Below are 19,137 nucleotides of genomic sequence, written 5' to 3' on the forward strand. Positions count from 1 at the left end.
AAAGAAAAAAAATGAAAGAAAGAAAGAAAAAAAATTGCATGCTTTAGTCTGTGTTTAATCAATATCAGTTCTTTCTTTGGAGGTGCATAGCATGTTTCTTTAAAAGTCCTTTGGGATTATCTTGGATTATTGTATTGCTGCAAATAGTGAAGTCATGCACAGTTCTTCATCAAACAATATTACTGTCACTATGCAGAACTTGGTTCTGCCCACTTCACTATACATCAGTTCATGTAAGTCTTTCCAGGTCTTTCTGAAATCATATAGTACAATAATATTCCACCACAATTGTATACTATAACTTGTTTACCCATTCCCCAATTAGTGAACATTCCTTTGATCTTTTTATTCTTAGTCACCACAAAAAGAACTGCTATAAATCTTTTTGTACAAATTGGTGTTTTCTCCTTTGGGGTGATGTGAATATTTGGGGATTACAATATTTCAATGCTGTAATAGATCTATGATTTCAATGATTTTTATACTTCTTTGATAGTGTGAATTGCAATATATAAAGACTATTTTAGGAACTGGGAAGTTAGAGAACCTGGCAGTAACTGATATGTTATTGAAATTCTCTAATATGAGGACAAGAGTTGGACTGCAAAGAGAATATGAGACAGTCATTGAACTCACTGAGGAAAGAATGGCCTAGACATAAATAGATAACGGCTACAGCATCTGTACTGGGTGATAATTTTAGATGTTGTGAACCTAAAAGGGCCAAAGTTTGCTGAGTGATAGAAATAGAAAAATGGACTGGAAATGGCAGTGGGAAGCAAAGGATAATCCAAGTTCCCCACTATAAGCAATGAGTTGGTTCTATGAGGGAAACAACGTCATTAGGAAAACCAGGTATCAATGAGAACCAAAATATTGAAAGAGTAATAAAGGAAAAGGTTTAAGATGAAAGAAAGCTTAAGACTTTTCAGAGAGTTCTATGGAAGAAATAAGCAAATCTAGGGTTTGCATTGAGTTAGCTTGTCATAAAAAAAAAGTAGACATTTAAAGACTGCAGGTGAAGTTCAGAATCACTAGGGTGGGGGTGTATAAGGGTATGAGAGCATACTAACTATTAAGAAGTCATACCAGGCAAAATTTCAGTGGTTAGAGAGTGAGATTTCCTAAAGGAAAGATTTGATTGGGCTCTTCAAAGTCCTTCTTTGAGGTACAAATTTATTACATGTAGGGATGCTGGGCCCTATATAGTCTCAGAAAGTCCAACTTATATTAGGCAAGGATACAGGTTATGTATGAGGAAGTGGTAGAGGTCTGCACTAGATAAAGCCTTGGGGAAAGGACTTGGAAGTGTTTTTTTCCTGGGGAAGCCTAGCCATGGAAAAGGCTCTGGAGGCCACAGACACAGGGAGGTAGGTGGTTTTGTATTGGCCTGGCCTGGCTATCTGGATCAAATTGAAGAAGACCCTAGGGGAGGATCTATACTGAAAGTCAGGAGGAAAGTGGCAAAAGCTAGAGCTTATCTTAAGTATGCATACAGAAAACAAACAAACAAAAAACTAGCATTTACTTAGTGCTTTAAGGTTTACAAAGTACTTTACAAATATTTTCTCTTTTTGTCTTTACAACAATCTTCTGAGTTAAGTATTACTATTTTTCTCATCTTACAGATGACGAAAATGAGGCAGACAGTGGTAAAGTAACTTGTCCTGGATAATACAGCTCATAAGTAACTGACACTGGTTTTGAATTCAGGTCTTGTTGTCTATATCCACTTTGATACCTACCAGCCTCTAAATAAGTAAATGAAACACCCCTTTTTGTCCAGAGTGGGATATACAATTGATAGACAAACCACACAGTTGGTCTGTTTGTACAACTAATTTTTACAAGTACTGAAGGTGGACAATAAATCACCAAGTCCACAAGTGCTTACGAGTGGCAAGCACTTTACTAGAACATATAAATCCCAGTCTTGAATGGGAGGAGGAGAGAAGAGGAATTATCCTTGAGAAATTATGTAGGTCTGCTTATATCCCATTCCTTCCTGAAATACAGACCTAGCTTTTAACATTAGTATTTTTCTGATGATGACATATGGTTATGAAACATGAAAGGCCATATTTTCTAAAAATAAAATTAAAACTGCAAGTCACTCAAAGGGTACTATAAAAGTGCATTATGGGCTTGCTCAGGTTGCAATTCATTACCAATAAAGAATTGTACAAGAAAACCAACACTGACAATGACATCAGAGGGATGTATGACTGTTTAGGACATTATTACCTCTTGTCTAGACTATTGCAATAGCCTCTGTGTGGGACAGTTATGGATTTGAGTCAGATTAAACTCTGAGGATGGAGTATGAAAGATACCAAGCCCCCCCCCCCCAATAGCTAGCCTCTTGCTTTGCCTAAAAGTTAATTGCTTGTCAAATTCTCACTGTCTCCTTTAAGTTTTGTGGTTGAGATAATGGACTTGGGACAGTTCTGTAAACTCTGGGGATAGGGTCTGGGAGATATCCAGTCCCCCAGAAAGTTTTATTATTTGTCACAGTTCTACCAATTAGCACTATTTACTTTGCTTCTGCTGAGTTCCCACATGCCAGCTACACCTTAGTTTATGGCCTGTAATAAAAAACTCCCCTCTCACATGTCAGAACCCCAGTCCCTGTCATGATAAATTGCAGTCAGATAAGGGAGTGATTTCTGCCTCCCTCTTTCTTTGACATTCCTCAGACTTGTACCCCTTCCCCTTCTCCCCTTTGTTCTTGGACACGTCTCCATACATGGATCATGAGCTGGGTACGCATCTTGGGTGAGACAGGACTGGATGTTAGATTGTGAGCTCATCCACCCTAGGTATATGTAGGGACAGTCCTTTTCAAGATTACTATAAAAACCTAGAGGATTGGGCATATCTTTGCAAGACTTCAATGTGTAATTGGGTTTTGCCCATCCTCATGAGGATGTAATAAATCTGTCTCCGCTTGACTTGGTGGTCTCCTCAAGTTATTTGGATAAATTGAGGCAGTTTGTCCCAAATACCTCCTAACTGGTTTCTCAAATCTCTCCCTTTTACTACTCATCTTATACATAGTTTAAAAAGTGATATTTCCCAGCTAAATATCTAACCATAAAACTTCCTTGCTCATTAAGGTTCATTATTTTACTCAGTCTTGAACACGTAGCCATGGCCACATCCTTTGTCAGGCCTCCAGCAGTGGGACAAGATTCATATCATTCTACATGGCTACCAGTTTCCCATGAGAGCTTCAGAAAGGGCCACCTTCACCACTAGGTCACATGCAAGCAAAGAAGGTATCAGTAGGTATGTCCAAAGACTCTCTCTTGGACCCTTTTACCTTTTTCACTCTATATTATCTTGCTTTGTCATCTCATCAGCTTCCATTGGTTCAATTATCATCTCTGTGTTTTTTATTTTAAGATCTGTATTATCAGACAGAGTCTTTTTCCCTGAGCTGCACATCATGAGCTGCCTCTTGAACATCTAGAACTACATGTCCCTCAGGAGTCTTGTACACTTTATTCTATTCCACAGACTCAATGATTTTGCTACATTGGTCTACTTGTAAGTTCTTGAAGATCCCCCATTGCCTTTGGGCGTTCCTGGCTTCCTTTAAGTCTCAGCTCAAGGCCCATCTTCTGTAGGAGGCATTTCCTGACTTTGCTTGCTACTAGCCCCTTCTCTCAGATTACCTCCCTCTATTCAACTCATATGTATATATGTATGTACATAGTTATTTATGCATTTTCTCCTCCACTAGAATTTATGTTCCTTAAGGGAAGGGGCTGTCATTATCTTTCTTTAAATCCCTATCCCTCTTTTACTTATTTTAGTTTGTAATGTAGAAGGTCATACCTTTGATTTTTCCATTTCAAAAGTGTTGTATTTTGACATCCATGAATTCCCAAACTCCTTTATCTGATTATTCTTTTATTAATCTATGTTTCCTTATACCTTATGACCCCTAATCTTCTTCCTCCTTACCTTGACCTACATTACATCTATCATTCAATTCTTTTCCAGGTATTCTTCCCTCCACAGGCTATACTTTCCTTCTTTGACTGTCTCGACTCCTTGGTGAAACAATTCAACTTTATACTATCATGTACTATATTGTGAAGACTGACCTTGATCCAATTCCATGCCACATTTTCCAGGAGATTGTCCTGCTTCTCTCTTTAATCATCAATCTATAACTCTTTCCTGACTCTTTCCCTGCTGCACACAAACCATGGTTCACAATAATCATCCATGTTTGCAACCTTGATGTTATCCTTGACTCTTCATGAACACTCACCCTATATATAAAACCCTTGCTAAACTTTGTAGTTTCTACTCTCACATTATCTTTTGTATAAATTCCCTTCCCTGTTCACATAGCCAATTACCACAATTCAAGACCTCAAGATTTCTTGCCTGTACTAGTACCATTGCTTTCCTTGTCTCAATTCTCTCCCCATTCTAGTCCAAAATCCATTAAATTCCCAAAGTAATTTTCCCAAGGTAGAGGTCCAGTTATATCACTCAGCTATTCCAGGAATTCTTCAATTTATGCTATACACTTTTATCCACACTCTATGATCCAGCTGCACTGTCTTACTTTGTTATTCCTTGGAAATAGTGCTCTACTTCTCAGCTCCATGCCATTGTACTGACTGCCCCTCATGGCTGAAATACTTTTCCTTTTCACCTGTGCCTCTTAGTCTTCCTGGCTTCCTCAGCTTAAATCTCATCTTATAGAGAAGGTCTTTCCCAATTCCCCAGTTATTAACTTCTTTCCCTCTGAGATTACACCCCACCTACTCTACATACATCATGTATGTGTCTTAGATGAGAAATAAAATTTTATATCTTTATTTCCATATACCTCTAGCTGAAATTTATAATTTCCTTAGATTAGGAATGTATGCAACAAATCAGAATAATATTTGCAGAACTTATGGCTTTATCATCAATAGAAATCATAGATCTTTTCATGACATGTGAAAGTTGCTACAGATATTTCAAAATTATTTATTTAAACTTATCATTACTTTGAAATTACTCTAGTTATTAGACCGGAATCTAGGTTGAACATTCTTAGTCTTCCTGTCCACAAACTGAATGCTAGTATTTCCTTTGTAATCCTTTCTATTTTATAATCTTTGTAATCTTTTGCATTTCATTTTATGTATTTTAAAACATTATTTTGAGCAGAGATCCATAAATTTCAGCAGACTGCCAATAGGCATCTGTGATCAAAACATTATATGTGTCCAAGTATTTATGTATTGTCTCCGCCATAAGAATGTCAGCTCTTGGGGGAGAGGAATTGTTATGTTTCTTTGTGTCCCCAACACACAGAGTAGTTCCTACCACATGATAAGCATTTAATAAATGTTTTTGATTGATTGATTCTAGGAGTATTCTGGTAAATGCTTAACAACCAGCTCTCCAGAAAGGTGAATAGAACATCTAGATGATATTATTTACAGATGATATTATTTACAGATGTGCAGTTTGTATTGAGTCTTAGGGAGTAGAGCTTCCCAAATAAGATCCATAAGCAGGGGTGTGTGTGCTGGAGGCAGCACATGGGCTTGAGAGAGCTCATTAGGAAACTTTGACCATGTGTATTTACATCTCAGGAACTGGAAAATGCTGTAAATGGGGGCTTGATTTATTCTGTTTGTTGATTATCTAGATTGAATTGAAGTCCTGAAGAACATTTTGATAATGCGGACTAAGCTTTAAAGTATGTTGGGAAGGGAATTTATACAAAAGATAATGTGAGAGTAGAAACTACAAAGTTTAGCAAGGGTTTTATATATATTTTATATATAGGGTGCTATGAACTGAACTAGTGGTGAGGGAAGCGTAATCTCTCCCTGTGCTATACAATGTGGCCTCAAGAAATGAATTTGGGGTGTTTGTCTTATTCTGTATCATTTGTTCTTCTCAGTTTTACACAGGAAATGGAGAAATCCCCACTGAATCAGAGAAACTTGGAGCCAGGATTCCAGGTTGGATGTTGCAGCTAGCCAACCTGGCAGGGAAGATCTGAGAAGCCAGGGTGCCTGGGACCTGAGACCATGGGGGTTTTGGACTTGGACATTGGGAAGTAAGGTAAGCTGTCAGTCTAATTCCCTTCTCCTTAGAGTATAAAGTGGTAAGAGGGAGAGAGGATTATGCTTCACAGTTTGGGGAATATGTTTGTAAATTTGTTGTTATATATTTGAAGGTATTATTTCTTAGTAAAAACTAATATGACAAGTAAATGGTTAAATTAAAGTGGGATGCAAAGGACCCTATTCTAGAATTTTAAGATTACAATTGGTGGAGGCCAATGGCAGAGAGGCTAGAAACTTGTGAATCCCCTTAAAGTTACTGGAGAACCCTGAAAATGCAATATACCCTACCTTCAGGTAGAGGGAGCCAAGTTAATCTCTGTTACTCATACATACTAACTAACATTGAAAATATGTGGTTAGCTGATGAATACTGCTTGTGAAAGCCTGACCTGTACCACCTTTATCATACTTTCATCAAGGATACTTTCAATTTGTTGGAATTTTATATATATATATATATGTATATGTATATATATATATAATATATATACACACACACATGTATATGTATATATACATACATACATACATACACATTCACACATACACACACACACACACATACACATCCATATATAAAATGTAGAAAAGGATGTATTATGTATATATGTGTTTGTATGGATGTATTTTGTGGATTGTAAGGGGCTAAAATTCTAGCTAAACTATCTAAAATCTAATGAGTGGTCGCCAATAAATTATAAGCTTTAGCAAGAGTATTTAAATGTTTAAGTATTTATTAAAGAGAATTAGGATCAGAGAGAAAGGTAAAAATCTAACTATTTCTAAGAGACCCTATCATCTGACCCACCATGGCGAGGTCAGGAAGCAAAAGAGACAGCACCCCTCCAGCAGCGTCCACTTCCTGCTTCATGTCCCCCTCCCAGAAATGGGAGGCTCCTCAAGTTGATTGGCTGGTAGCTTTGATAGACAGTACCCATGAGGAAATGTTACTTCCTGATGTTATGGACCTTGACCACATGGCTTGCCCTCAGGGCCTTCACCTCATGGTGGAGCTTTTCTACAGTAAGTCTCCAGCAGGTGGCATCATTCCAATTATTACAGGATGTAGATGCATGTATATGTATTCACATATGTGTATATGTATGTATGTTTGTGTATACACACCTTTTACTGTAATTATAACTGTATAGATGAGGATCATTATTTCTCGATTTTTTTCAGACATTTTTGGTGATAATAATTAAGACAGCAAATCCCTCCTCCCCAAGTCTTTGGTATCCTCTCCTCTGTTATTTGTCTTGATAATATATCTATTAGCATCACAATAACAGAATTTCCAGTATAGATCTCCTCAATGTGTTCTTTTATTCTCCTCTAGCTGCTTTTTTCCCTTTCTTATTTTCTTTAGTAATTTTTCTGCTTCCTCATGTAGCACCACAGGGGCTTTGATGTTAAGAGTCTAAATGTGGTGGCTGTCATTTAAGATGAAAATAGTTTGTTCTATAAAGCTTTACACTTGTTTTTCTCCATTTGGTCTCTTTGCTGTTCAATTTCTAGCCTTAGATTGGTCTGCCTTATTTAGTTCTCTTGCTAACTGTTCTATAAACATGAATTCCCCCCCCCCCATTGTATCTGGCTATATTATTAGACCAATATTGCTCATAATCTTCTACCATTCTATTTGTAATATTTTCCAAATGACTATTTTTATTCTAAACCAATGTCACCTTTGCTGACTATACCTTTTAAATTAGGGAGATTTAAGTGCTTACTGTATGAGTCAGTTTCTAAGCTCTTTTAGCCTCTTCATTGAGGTGATTGTTTTGTGTTAAACATCTTTAGATCACGTCATAGTGTCAGTGTCTGTTATTTCCCCCAACATTTTAGGCATCACTAGTTTGTTTTTTAAAAGTGATGTTGGAATTCTCTACCTCATACTCCATATCTTCTGCAGGTGGTACAATAGAATGCTGGGGCCTGAAGTCTTTCTCAGACACTTACTAACTATATGACTGTGCATGGGGTGTATGAAGTTTATGGAGGTGTGAGGGCTTGCCAAGCCCTTTTCAGGGCTGCTAATCCACTTTTTGTCTCCACCTATCACCCAACTCTCACCTGTTGTCTCCAAGAAGCTATAGAATAGGAAGTGGCTATACCGTGCAAAAACTATGTTGGCAGGTGGGCTAAACCAGGTTGAGGGTAATCAACGTATCACAAACCCATTGGCGAGTTAGAAGGATATCTATTCCAAGCATGGGAAGACTTCTCCTAATGGAATGGGTGGATGAGAACAGTTTGTTCCAATGACCATGAAGTCAGCTGAAGCAGGATCTATGGAACTCTTAGAGCTTGGTCAGACCTCAAAGACACAAAAGTTACCTATTGCATCCTGAGATATCAACTATCATATTGACTTTTGTCCTGCCACCAGACGTGACTCAGGAAAGCTGATGACTTTGTGAAACTTTGCCTTACTGAAATCCAATTCATGTACAAGTCAAGACATCACCCTGTGATTTCATTAAGTCCCCTTTGAAAATAAAGGATGAATGACAATATGATCATGGGCAAGTCACAGTCACTTAGCCTCTGTGTGCCCCGTTTTCCTCAACTGTAAAATGGGGATAATAAGAATAGCTACCTCACAGAGTTGTTGTGAGGATCAAGTGAGATAATATTTGTAAAGTGCTTACACAGTGCATGGTAGGTGCTTTGTAAGTGCTTGTTCCTTTTCACCTTCTCTTATAATCTTGCTTTTAATTACGATTAATTTTTTTCTTTTTTTCTAACAAGTTACTAGTCTGATTATATGTAGATAGTTGATTCAGAGATTATTCCCCCTTGGTAACCATCATTTCCTATCTGCTAAAAATGTTACTTTTTTGTGATGTCATTCTGTGCTCAACATATTTAACATCTCCAAAGCTTTCTTCTTCTAGAAAGTATTCATAATATGTTGGCATAAATTTTTTTCATAGATTATAAACTTGGACTCTCATTTCTTACTTACAAGACATTTAGAACGAGGACCCTAAAAATAGAATGAAAAAGTATACTAAGAACCAAAATGTCATTCTCAGCATTAAAACTGCATTTTTTTTTAGGCTATGGAAGCTGATCTCGGTTTTATTGCCACTAAAAAGGGTGCAAATTTTTGCAGACCAATGTCAAAAATTAAATATAGTTTTTATTTGCCTGTCTCCTATAAAAAAATAAACTGATGAGAAAAATCAATTTTATAATATCTCCTACAATTTGTTTTCATACCTGTTGACCTCCTATGAACAAAACAGATCAGAGAACATAATGTCTCCTACAGGATAAACCAGATCAGAGACAGACAGCAAAAATATAATACCAATTTATTTTATCCTGAGAAGAAATAACATGATCATGGGGAGACCCTGTCCAAAGGGGCTGGAGGACTCCCTCTTTCTGAGGGTATATGAATGAGGTTTTCTTCCCTCTCTAGTTACTGGGTAACTTCATTAGCATGATACAAATCAACTCAAAGCAAATAGTATAAATGTAAATCTAGTTTAACAGCTCAATTTAAAGCCAATACCTGGGTCAGATTACAAACAGGAAGGGTCTTATCAAAGACAAGGATGTCTAGATAGTTGATCAGGAGAACATAAGAGCTATTTACTTTCTTTGGGGGATGGAAGATAGTGAATGGGAATTCAAAGGGGCATTTAAATGTATTTATTCTCTTGGGGAAAGTGAATAGGGCTTCAGTTCGAAATCTTCCTCAAAAGGCATTTTCCTCCTATTAATCCAGGGTCTCATAGAATCCACTTGGATAATAGAGCAGCTCCATTAATCCAGGTGATCCATACATTCATGTTAACACCAATAACAATGCAGTACTGGTGGTCACAAAGATATTTCTTCTCCTATTTATATTTACTTCCTCTTCTCTTAACTGCTATATTCAACAATTTCAATTGGTCTGAAATGCCATTTTAAGATATAGTTCTTAGGATCCTCAATGTTATTGTTTTACTGTAGTGAGAAAAGGAAAAAAAAACCATCAATTGACCAATGTTGAAGATGATATTTTGTGGAGAGATTTTGTAATATGTAATATAGTAATAATATGTAATATAATATGCTGTCTCCAAATGTCCCACATGTGCTAACAGGAACATATGAATACAATAAAGTCATGTAATGACACTGAGGGCAACATTATCTTTCAAAATATTTACATGTTGGTAGAGATTGAAAGGAAGGGAAAAGAGAGAATATCATTATATATTAAGGTTTCAACTGCTATAAAACAGTGCCAAACTTGTAGACCATCAAATGAGCTTGGGGAATGAATAATATTTATAGATATGATATATCACCTACACTAATTTATTATGTTTGCTCTAGAAAAGGCCTTCATAAACTTTTCCCACTCATGATCCCTTTTTGCTCAGGAAATCTTTATATGATTCCAGGTATATAGTTATACAAAATAGGTATACAAATCAAACATTTACTGCCAAATTGTTTGCAAAGCCCACATTCAAAGTCTTGACCCCATATGGCGTCATGACCAAAAGCAACGTAAGAAAACTTCATCTAGCAATGTAACAGTGCCTGCTCCAAAACCTAGTCAAGAAACTTGTCTGGAACATTAATAAGTTGTGACTTGTTCAGGGTCACATAGTCAAAGGCAGAATTTGAATCTAGGTATTCCTGACTCCAAGGCAAGGTTTCTATTCACTTCCATATGCTCCCTCTCATAGTATGGTATTATGTATCATATGAGTGTGTGTATTTATATGTATATGTATGTATATGTATATGTGCGTATATGTGTATCTATACATACACAGATGCATATATGTTCTGGTTATTTGTGCATTTGTCTTATTTCTATCATGTCATAAGCTCTAAAGGAGCTTTTTTAACCTGCCTTCTTCCCATAGCATCTAGCTGAGTGCCATGTACATAATAAACTTCATGCACAGTATTAAACTTGAATAGTTTAAAACTGTACTAATACTTTGGGTTTTTGTTGTTGTTGTTGTTGTTGTTGTTGTTTTCCTGTGGAGCAATTGGGGTTAGGTGACTTGCCCAGGGTCACACAGCTAGTAAGTGTTAAGTGTATGAGGCTGGATTTACATAGTACCTCAGGTACTCCTGAATCCAGGGACAGTGCTCTATCCACTGCACCACCTAGCTGCCCTTATACTAATACTTTGGAACAGTGTGTATTTGCTGATTGAATGAATTTATGGAAACGAAGAAATAATGCAAACTATACTGGCTCCTAAGGAGTTTACAGTATAGTTGGGGAGATAAGATACCTGCTCATAAAACATTAACTCACACTAGAAGACACAATTAATGCTATCATGGAAGGCAGTGTGGTGAGAAGTGGTGCCAAAACTGACATTCAAATCTCATTTCTGGTGCGTACTGCAATGACAAAGTCCACAGAGGTGAGGAAGTTGAAGGCTATCTCAGCCAACCCATCCACAGAAAAAAGAAAAAGTCCCACACAATATATCTGATAAGTGATTAACCAGTGTTTGAATGAAGAATTCTAGTGAGGGAGAATCCACTGTCTCCTGAGGCAGACTGTTCTACTTGTGATTGGAAGCTGCTGTTGTTTTTTTCCCATTTACATGTCTAAATCCACCTCCTTACCATATATCATCCTTTACAATTACTTCTGCCAGTTGAGTCCCCCAAAATTTTATCACTAATGGCATGCTTGTTTGCATCTCTGGGACCTCAGTTTACTCTTCTATGAAATTAGCATAATAACTCTTGGAATAGATTGGAAAAGTGATTTCCAAGGTAAAAAAAAGATAGCAGAGTCCCACAGTAGATTGAGTGCTGGATCTGGCATCAGAAAGAACTGAATTCAAATCCTTCCTCCAACATTTACCAATGATATGAGCATTTAACCTCTGTCTGCTTCATTTTCATCATCTGAAAAATGGGGAAAATACATAGCAACAACTTCCCATGTTGCTGTGAGAATAAAATGCAATCTTTGTAAAGGACTTTGAAAGTCTGTAATTACTACGTAAATGCTATCTATTGATTCTACCTAGATGTGAGCAAGTGCCAAATAGGTGATGCCAGCAATAAATATTGAGAGCATTCAGAGGAGGCTGAGATCATTTTGGACCTTATAATTATGGAAGGAGTAGGTAATATGAATATGGGCCTTTAAGGAGATGGGGGGCATAATGATAGGATGGATGATAAGAAAAAAAGAGTTGATGGGGTATTCCAGAGGTCATGTCATATATTACTTAATAGAAGGAAGGCTAACAGAGATGATAAAGAAGAAACTTTTTTAAAAATCTATTTTTTTCTAAGAAAAATTCAAATTATCATCACAGTAGTTATTGAAAAGAATCCAAGGCATATATTTTAAAGAAAAAGTTTCTCAAAAAAAATGTTCCTAGTCCTCAGGATTTTCTCTGGGGATAGTCAATTTAAATGTCTGACAAAATGTTACGTGCCTAGGAAAAAAAAAAACAACTTAATTTGAAGATTCACAGTTCTGACTTTGCCGTTAAAACTCCTCCAGGTGGTAGAGTTTTCTTAAACTATTCTGAAAAACTAGAGCTGACCTTTATCTGTGACCTGAAAAAAATAAATTGTGACAGTCTTTTAAAAGTAGTTTGCCAGAGGGGTTGAAAAACATCACTAAATGAGATCCATTTTTTTTCCCTCTCATCTTTTTGAACCAATTTTATAAATTATAAGCAATGCATTATCATTGAATATGTTAGGGTTTTTGTGTTTTGTTTTTGTTTTTTTGTTTTTTTAACAGGTGCATGGATATGTAAAATAGAACCTGGCAAAACATTCTTCTTTAAAGGGAAGCAGAGGGGGGAAGGAAAAAAGCTTCTGCAAGGATTTTTTATTTGTATAAAATATTTAATAACCATTTCTTCTCTGATAATGTGTAAGAATTCTTTTTTTGTTTTTTTAATTGTAAAAGTATTTTATGAATTTCCAATTACAAGTAAAGATAGTTTTCAACATTTGTTTTCAGGTGAAGCAATGAGGGTTAAGTGACTTGCCCAGCTAGTAAGTGTCAAGTGTCTGAGGCCAGATTTGAATTCAGGTCCTACCGAATCCAGGGTCCATGTTTATCCACTGTGCCACCTAGTTGCTCCCATACGATTTTTAGTTCCAAATTTTTCTCCCTCCCTCCCTTCCCTTCCCCCTCCCCAAGACAGAAAGCAATCTGATATAGATTATAGATGTACAATCACAATAAACATATTATAGATGTACAATCACAATAAACATATTAGTCATGTTGTGATAGAAGAATCAGAACAAAAGGGAAAAACCTCAAAAAACAAACAAACAAAACAAAACAAAAACAAAAGTAGACACAGTATATTTCAATCTGCATTCAGAATACATAGTTCCTTTTTTCTGGATGTGAAGAACATTCTCCATCATGAATTCTTTGGAACTGTCTTGGATCATTTCACTGCTTAGAAGAGCCAAGTCTTGGGGGCAGCTAGGTAGCACAGTGGATAAGGCACCAGCCTTGTATTCAGGAGGACCTGAGTTCAAAGCCAGCCTCAGACACTTACTAGCTGTGTGACTCTGGGCAAGTCACTTAACACCCATTGCCCTGAAAAAAAAAAAAAAGAGCCAAGTCTATCATAGTTGATCATCATACAATGTTGCTGTTACTGTGTATAATGTTCTCCTGGTTCTGCTCACTTCACTCAGCATCAGTCCACTTAAGTCTTTCCAAGTGTTTCTGAAATCTGCCTGTTCTTCATTTCTTACAGTACAATAGTATTCCATTACATTCATATACCACAACTTGTTTAGCCATTCTGCAATTGATGGGCATTCCCTCAATTTCCAATTCTTTGCCACCACAAAGAGAGCTGCTATAAATATTTTTGTACATGTGGGTCCTTTTCCCTTTTCTATGATCTCTTTGGGATACAGACCTAGTAGTGGTACTACTGGGTCAAAGAGTATGCACAGTCCCATAGCCCTTTGGTCATAGTTCCAATTGCTCTCCAGAATGGTTGGATCAGTTCACAACTCCACCAACATTAGTGTTCCAGTTTCTTCACTGCTTCTCCAACATTTATTATTTTCCTTTTTTGTCATATTAGCCAATCTGATAGGTATGAAGTGGTACCTCAGAGTTGTTTTAATTTGAGTTTCTCAAATCAACAGTGATTTAGAGCATTTTTTCATATGGCAATAGATAACTTTAATTTCCACATCTGAAAACTGCCTGTTCATATCCTTTGACCATTTCTCAATTGGGGAATGACTTGCAGTCTTATAAATTTGATTTAGTTCCCTATATCTTTTAGAAATGGGGCCTTTGTCAGAAACACTGACTGTAAAAATTGTTTCCCAGCTTTCTGCTTCCCTTCTGATTATGGTTGTATTCCTTCTGTCTGAAAAAAAAAACACTTTTTAATGTAATCAAAATAATCCATTTTGCATTTTATGACTTTCCCTATCTTTTATTTGGTAATAAATCATTCTTCTCTCCATAGATCTGTTCGTTACTCTCCTAATTTACTTATGGTATCACCTTTTACGTCTTAATCATGTGCCCATTTTGACCTTATTTTGGTATACAGTGTAACATGTTGGTCTATGCCTAGTTTCTGCCATACTATCTTCCAGTTTTCCAAGCAGTTTTTTGTCAAATACTGAGTAACTAACCCTGAAGCTGGAGTCTTTGGGTTTATCAAACAGTAGATTACAAGAATTCTTTTTAATATTTTTAAAAATTTTATAAGTGTATTTTATTTTCAAGCATTTCTTTCTTCCTCTATCCATTCAAAAAAAAAGAAGACAGGAAGGAAGGAAGGAAAGAAGGAAGGGAGGGAGGGAGGAAGGAAGGAAGGAAGGAAGGAAGGAAGGAAGGAAGGAAGGAAGGAAGGAAGGAAGGAAGGAAGGAAGGAAGGAAGGAAGGAAGGAAGGAAGGAAGGAAGGAGGGAAAAAAGAGAAGACTGAAGGAGGGAAGGAAAAATCTTTGGATCACATAAGCACAGTCAAGCAAAGCATGTTCTCATCTTGGTCCATTAGATTTTGAGCTCTTCCAGGGATAGGGACTGTCATTTGTTTGTTTTTATATTTCCAAATAATAGCAAAATGCCTGGCATATAGAAGGGGCTTAATAATTTACTTCCTACTATGTGCTATGATCTGGGAATGCAAAAATAGCAGGTTCTCTGATAAAGGACTTATTTCTAAGATACAGAAGGAACTAATTGAAATTTATAAGACTATGTGCTATTCCCCAAGTGATAAATGGTCTAAAGATATGAACAGGAAATTCTCAAAGAAAGAAACCAGACTATTTATAACCATATTAAAAAAAATCAAATCACTAGTACATTCTTCCAAATCTGTTTCCAGAGTGATTGAATCCATTCATAGCCCTAAAAAAAGTATATCAAGTACCTGTTTTTCTGCAGGCCCTCCAACATTTGCCATTTGTTTTTTTTTTTCTTTTTTGAAGTGCTTTCAAATGAAATGGGACAAAGACTTTTTCTGTCCTTTTCCTGAGGGCAGATGAGGAGCAGTGAGTAGAAGTTACAAAGTTGTGAATTTAAATGAATGGATATTAGGAAGAAGTACAAATTCCTGACAATTAGAGTTATCCATAATTGGAATGGGCTGCCCACAGAGGATGGGGATCCTCCTGGTACACTCATATATACTCTGGACCCTTTCGAGGTCTTCAGGCAGAAAACAAACAACTCCTGATATAGTTTGGGCTCCTCTTGGGGTATGATTTTTATTAGATGGCCACTAAAGAGCACTCCAAATCTAAAACTTTGCGATTCTGTAATTTGGTATGTATTATTACTACAGTGTCCTAAACATACCTTGAGTACAAAGAATTGAACGCAAAATTTTCATTACAAAATGGCTCTTTAGTAGTAATAGTAGTAGTAGTAGTAGTAGTAGTAGTAGTAGTAGTAGTAGTAGTAGTAGTAGTAGTAGTGGTGGTGGTGGTGGTGGTGGTGGTGGTGGTAATAGTGGTGGTGCTTCTAGTGGTGGTAATGGTGGTGGCGGTGGTAGGAAGAGAAGAAAGAAGAGGAGGAGGAGAAGAAGAATGTTGGTAGATAGATTCTATTATATTTTCATTTTACAGATAAGGATACTATAGTAGATGGAGGTTAAATAACTTGCCCAGGGCCATACAAGTAGAAAATGTTTGAGTTTACTTTTGAATTTAGTTCTCCCTGACTCTGGGTCCAGTGCACTATGTATTATGTAACATCCCATGTCTATGCAGGTAGCGATATAGAATAACTCAAAAAAGAAGCCAACTAATGCATCAGATACTTATTCATTGTCTCTAGGTAGCACAAAGTTCCTAAAATCAGACATCTATTTGTATCATGATAGATAAATGTAAACTTGAGTATTAAGAATCATTACACATATACATTTAGGCTTCATTTCATATGTGATCTCATCAATTTGAGTCCTCCTGGAAGTAGTGTAGATGACAAATCATCCACCCCTTTTGATATGATGTGGCTTGTTTCTGATTGTTCCAAAAAATAATTCTAGCCTATATGTGGATAGGCTTTCTAGCACAGGGTCTATCTACTTGGTTTTCCTCACTTTTGCTACATGACTGACTAACACATCTATTTTTCTGATTACACAACTTTTATAATTGCTTTTATGCCAGTTTTTGCATGTAATTTGTTAAGCTCAACATGTCCCTCTCCATTTACTGTCTTTTGAGTGAGATGCAATTTTCACCCCTCAGAGATTATTATATATCATGGTTCAGTTACATAGCATTGTTGGAAGATCATTGGTATTTTATTGGTAGGTTTTTGTTTCAGGGAGAAGCTTGGAGTTTAAGAGCACAGCATAATTTCCCAAATTCAATCCACTTTACTTTCTTCCTCCAATTTAATTCTTGATCCAGATCATTGATCACTTACAGAAGCTGTCCTAGACACAAACTCTTCTTTACCATTCCAATAGGAATTGTGTGTGTGTGTATGAGAATGAATGTGTGTGTTTTCTGTGCAGATAGGTCAAACAAATTTGAATGATTATGGATCTCATTTATAAGACTGTCATGTCTTGAGAAGTCAGCCAATCAGCATGAACTAAATGGGATCATTTTGAAGACCACACTTTCAATAGAGAATCCCTTTTCCTTTTGGATCCTGCATCCTCCATTCATTCTTATGACTGAAGTAGTCCACTGTAGGTTATTATTCATGAAAGCCCAACTTTTCCTTTCTCATATTTTCATTAACAATGTCATAATATTTGTAAGGCGCTTAGTACAGCGCGTTATACAGAGTAGGCACTTAATAAATTCTTGTTCCCTTCCCCATGTCACTTTGGTGCTCATAACCTATTTTCATAAAGATTCTTAGGGCCTGTTTTTGCACAGAAGACAGCAATTGATTTTTTTGGTGTGTTGGTCAGTTTTTCTGAAATACTTTCTCCTACCCCTTGTTTTTATTCTTTGTTATAAAGAATGTTCTCTGGAAGAGAGAAAGGACACTGGAAAATAAAAGAAAGGTAATGAAAAAATATCAATAAAATTCATTTAAAATGTTTTTAGAAATAAGAAATTAGGCAGAATTATTGCATCTTTTCCCTTAAATTTTTTTGAGCTGGATAATAATGATGCTCATGGTTGTTTTTTTTTTTTTGTTTTCTCCTAAATTCCATTTATTAAACATTAAGTTTACAAATTAATGAACACCAATTAGTGGTATTGATGAAGTTGGAGAGTATTGCGCGGTCTCCAAGCAGCACGATGAGACCCTCCAATGGTATGGTGGAACTTGTGACCCTTTCCGAGACACCAGCTCTTCCGGCCAGCTGAGCTAACCCCTGCATCTCTCTGTCTTTTGTACTGGCTTGGTGATCCATTGTATGTCGGGGTTTCGTCTGATAGCTTTATGGAATGGATCAATAAGAATAACCTCAAAGAATTTGTAGGTTGAATCTTCACCCACCCAGTAGGAGTTCAAGACTCTCAGGGCCCCACGATGGCAGCCAGCACACTCTTCTGCTACGGACTGAAGGCTCCTGGCAAACTTCAGCTGATTGACACCATGATGCACAGGTTTACCGTAGGTCGCATCCTTGGGCACCGGGTGCTTTCGGCCACCCCAGCGAATGCGAATGCGAATGCGGTAGATGACATAACCTTCCTTGTCCTTGTAGCCCAGCCGGCAGGCCTTGTTCAGCCTGGTGGGCCGGAACACCCGGTGAAATGCCGACAGCTGGCGGTACTGCCAGCAGCGCACGCGCAGCAGAAACCACATGACTACCGACTGCTTCTTCCTCCATAGCTCCTGGATGTACTTGTAGACTCCCATGCTGGCGCGAGCTTACCCTGCCAGATGGCAGCCTCAAACCGGAAAGCGAAGCTTATGGTTGTTTTTTTTACCCCCCCTAATCATTTGATATTTCATTCAGATATTTTAAACATTGATCCCTCAACACCCTCAAAATTCTGTTGCCTCCATCACCGACTTCTTCTGTGGGTACCTGGTCTGGTGAAGCTGTGCTTTCAGTCTTTGTTTTCTTTAGTTCTATCTCTACTTTTTCATGTTGAAATTCAAATATGGTGTCTTTGAGTCTCTGTTTCCTAAAATGGGAGGAAAAACTACCTCTCTCCTAAGACTATGAAGCTTAATTGAGATAATGCATGAACTTTCTCTCTCATCATCTCTATAGACCTCCTGACTTCCCTGGCTTCCTTCAAATCTCCATTAAGTCTTCTACAAAAAACCTTTCATAGGTCATTTGAATACTAGTGCTTTCCTTCTGTAGACTATTGTCTACATATGGTTTGCACATAACTGTATGCATGCTGTCTCCCTCATTACACGGAGGTCCTTAAGAGAGGAATTTTTTTTTCTTTTGCCTTTTTTTTTTTTTTTTTGGTATTTCCAATGCTCAGCTCAGTGTCTGGCTCATGGGAGCACTTAATGCTTCCTCACTTCCTGAACTGAGTTAAAATGTTTTATAAATGCCAATTGTTGTTGTTATTATTACTGTTACTGCTACTCTGTAAAAATGTTCACTGGCCAAATGTCCCTTCCTGGGAAATGTAAAA

General features: G+C 37.0%; 1 protein-coding gene across 1 annotated transcript; it reads right to left on the reverse strand.

The window, feature by feature from the left end:
- Positions 1–17,896: 17,896 nt before the first annotated feature.
- On the reverse strand, positions 17,897–18,394 carry LOC122735664 (60S ribosomal protein L15-like). Its single transcript, XM_043977396.1, has one exon. The coding sequence runs from the start codon at positions 18,392–18,394 to the stop codon at positions 17,897–17,899; it is 498 nt and encodes a 165-aa protein (XP_043833331.1).
- Between the last annotated feature and the right edge of the window lie 743 nt (positions 18,395–19,137).

This window comes from Dromiciops gliroides, chromosome 1 (assembly GCF_019393635.1).
Source record: "Dromiciops gliroides isolate mDroGli1 chromosome 1, mDroGli1.pri, whole genome shotgun sequence".
Taxonomy (NCBI): Eukaryota; Metazoa; Chordata; class Mammalia; order Microbiotheria; family Microbiotheriidae; genus Dromiciops; species Dromiciops gliroides.

Bases quoted from the DNA above. Each gene is read 5' to 3' on its own strand.
- LOC122735664 (XM_043977396.1), bottom strand. From the start codon at position 18,394: ATGGGAGTCTACAAGTACATCCAGGAGCTATGGAGGAAGAAGCAGTCG.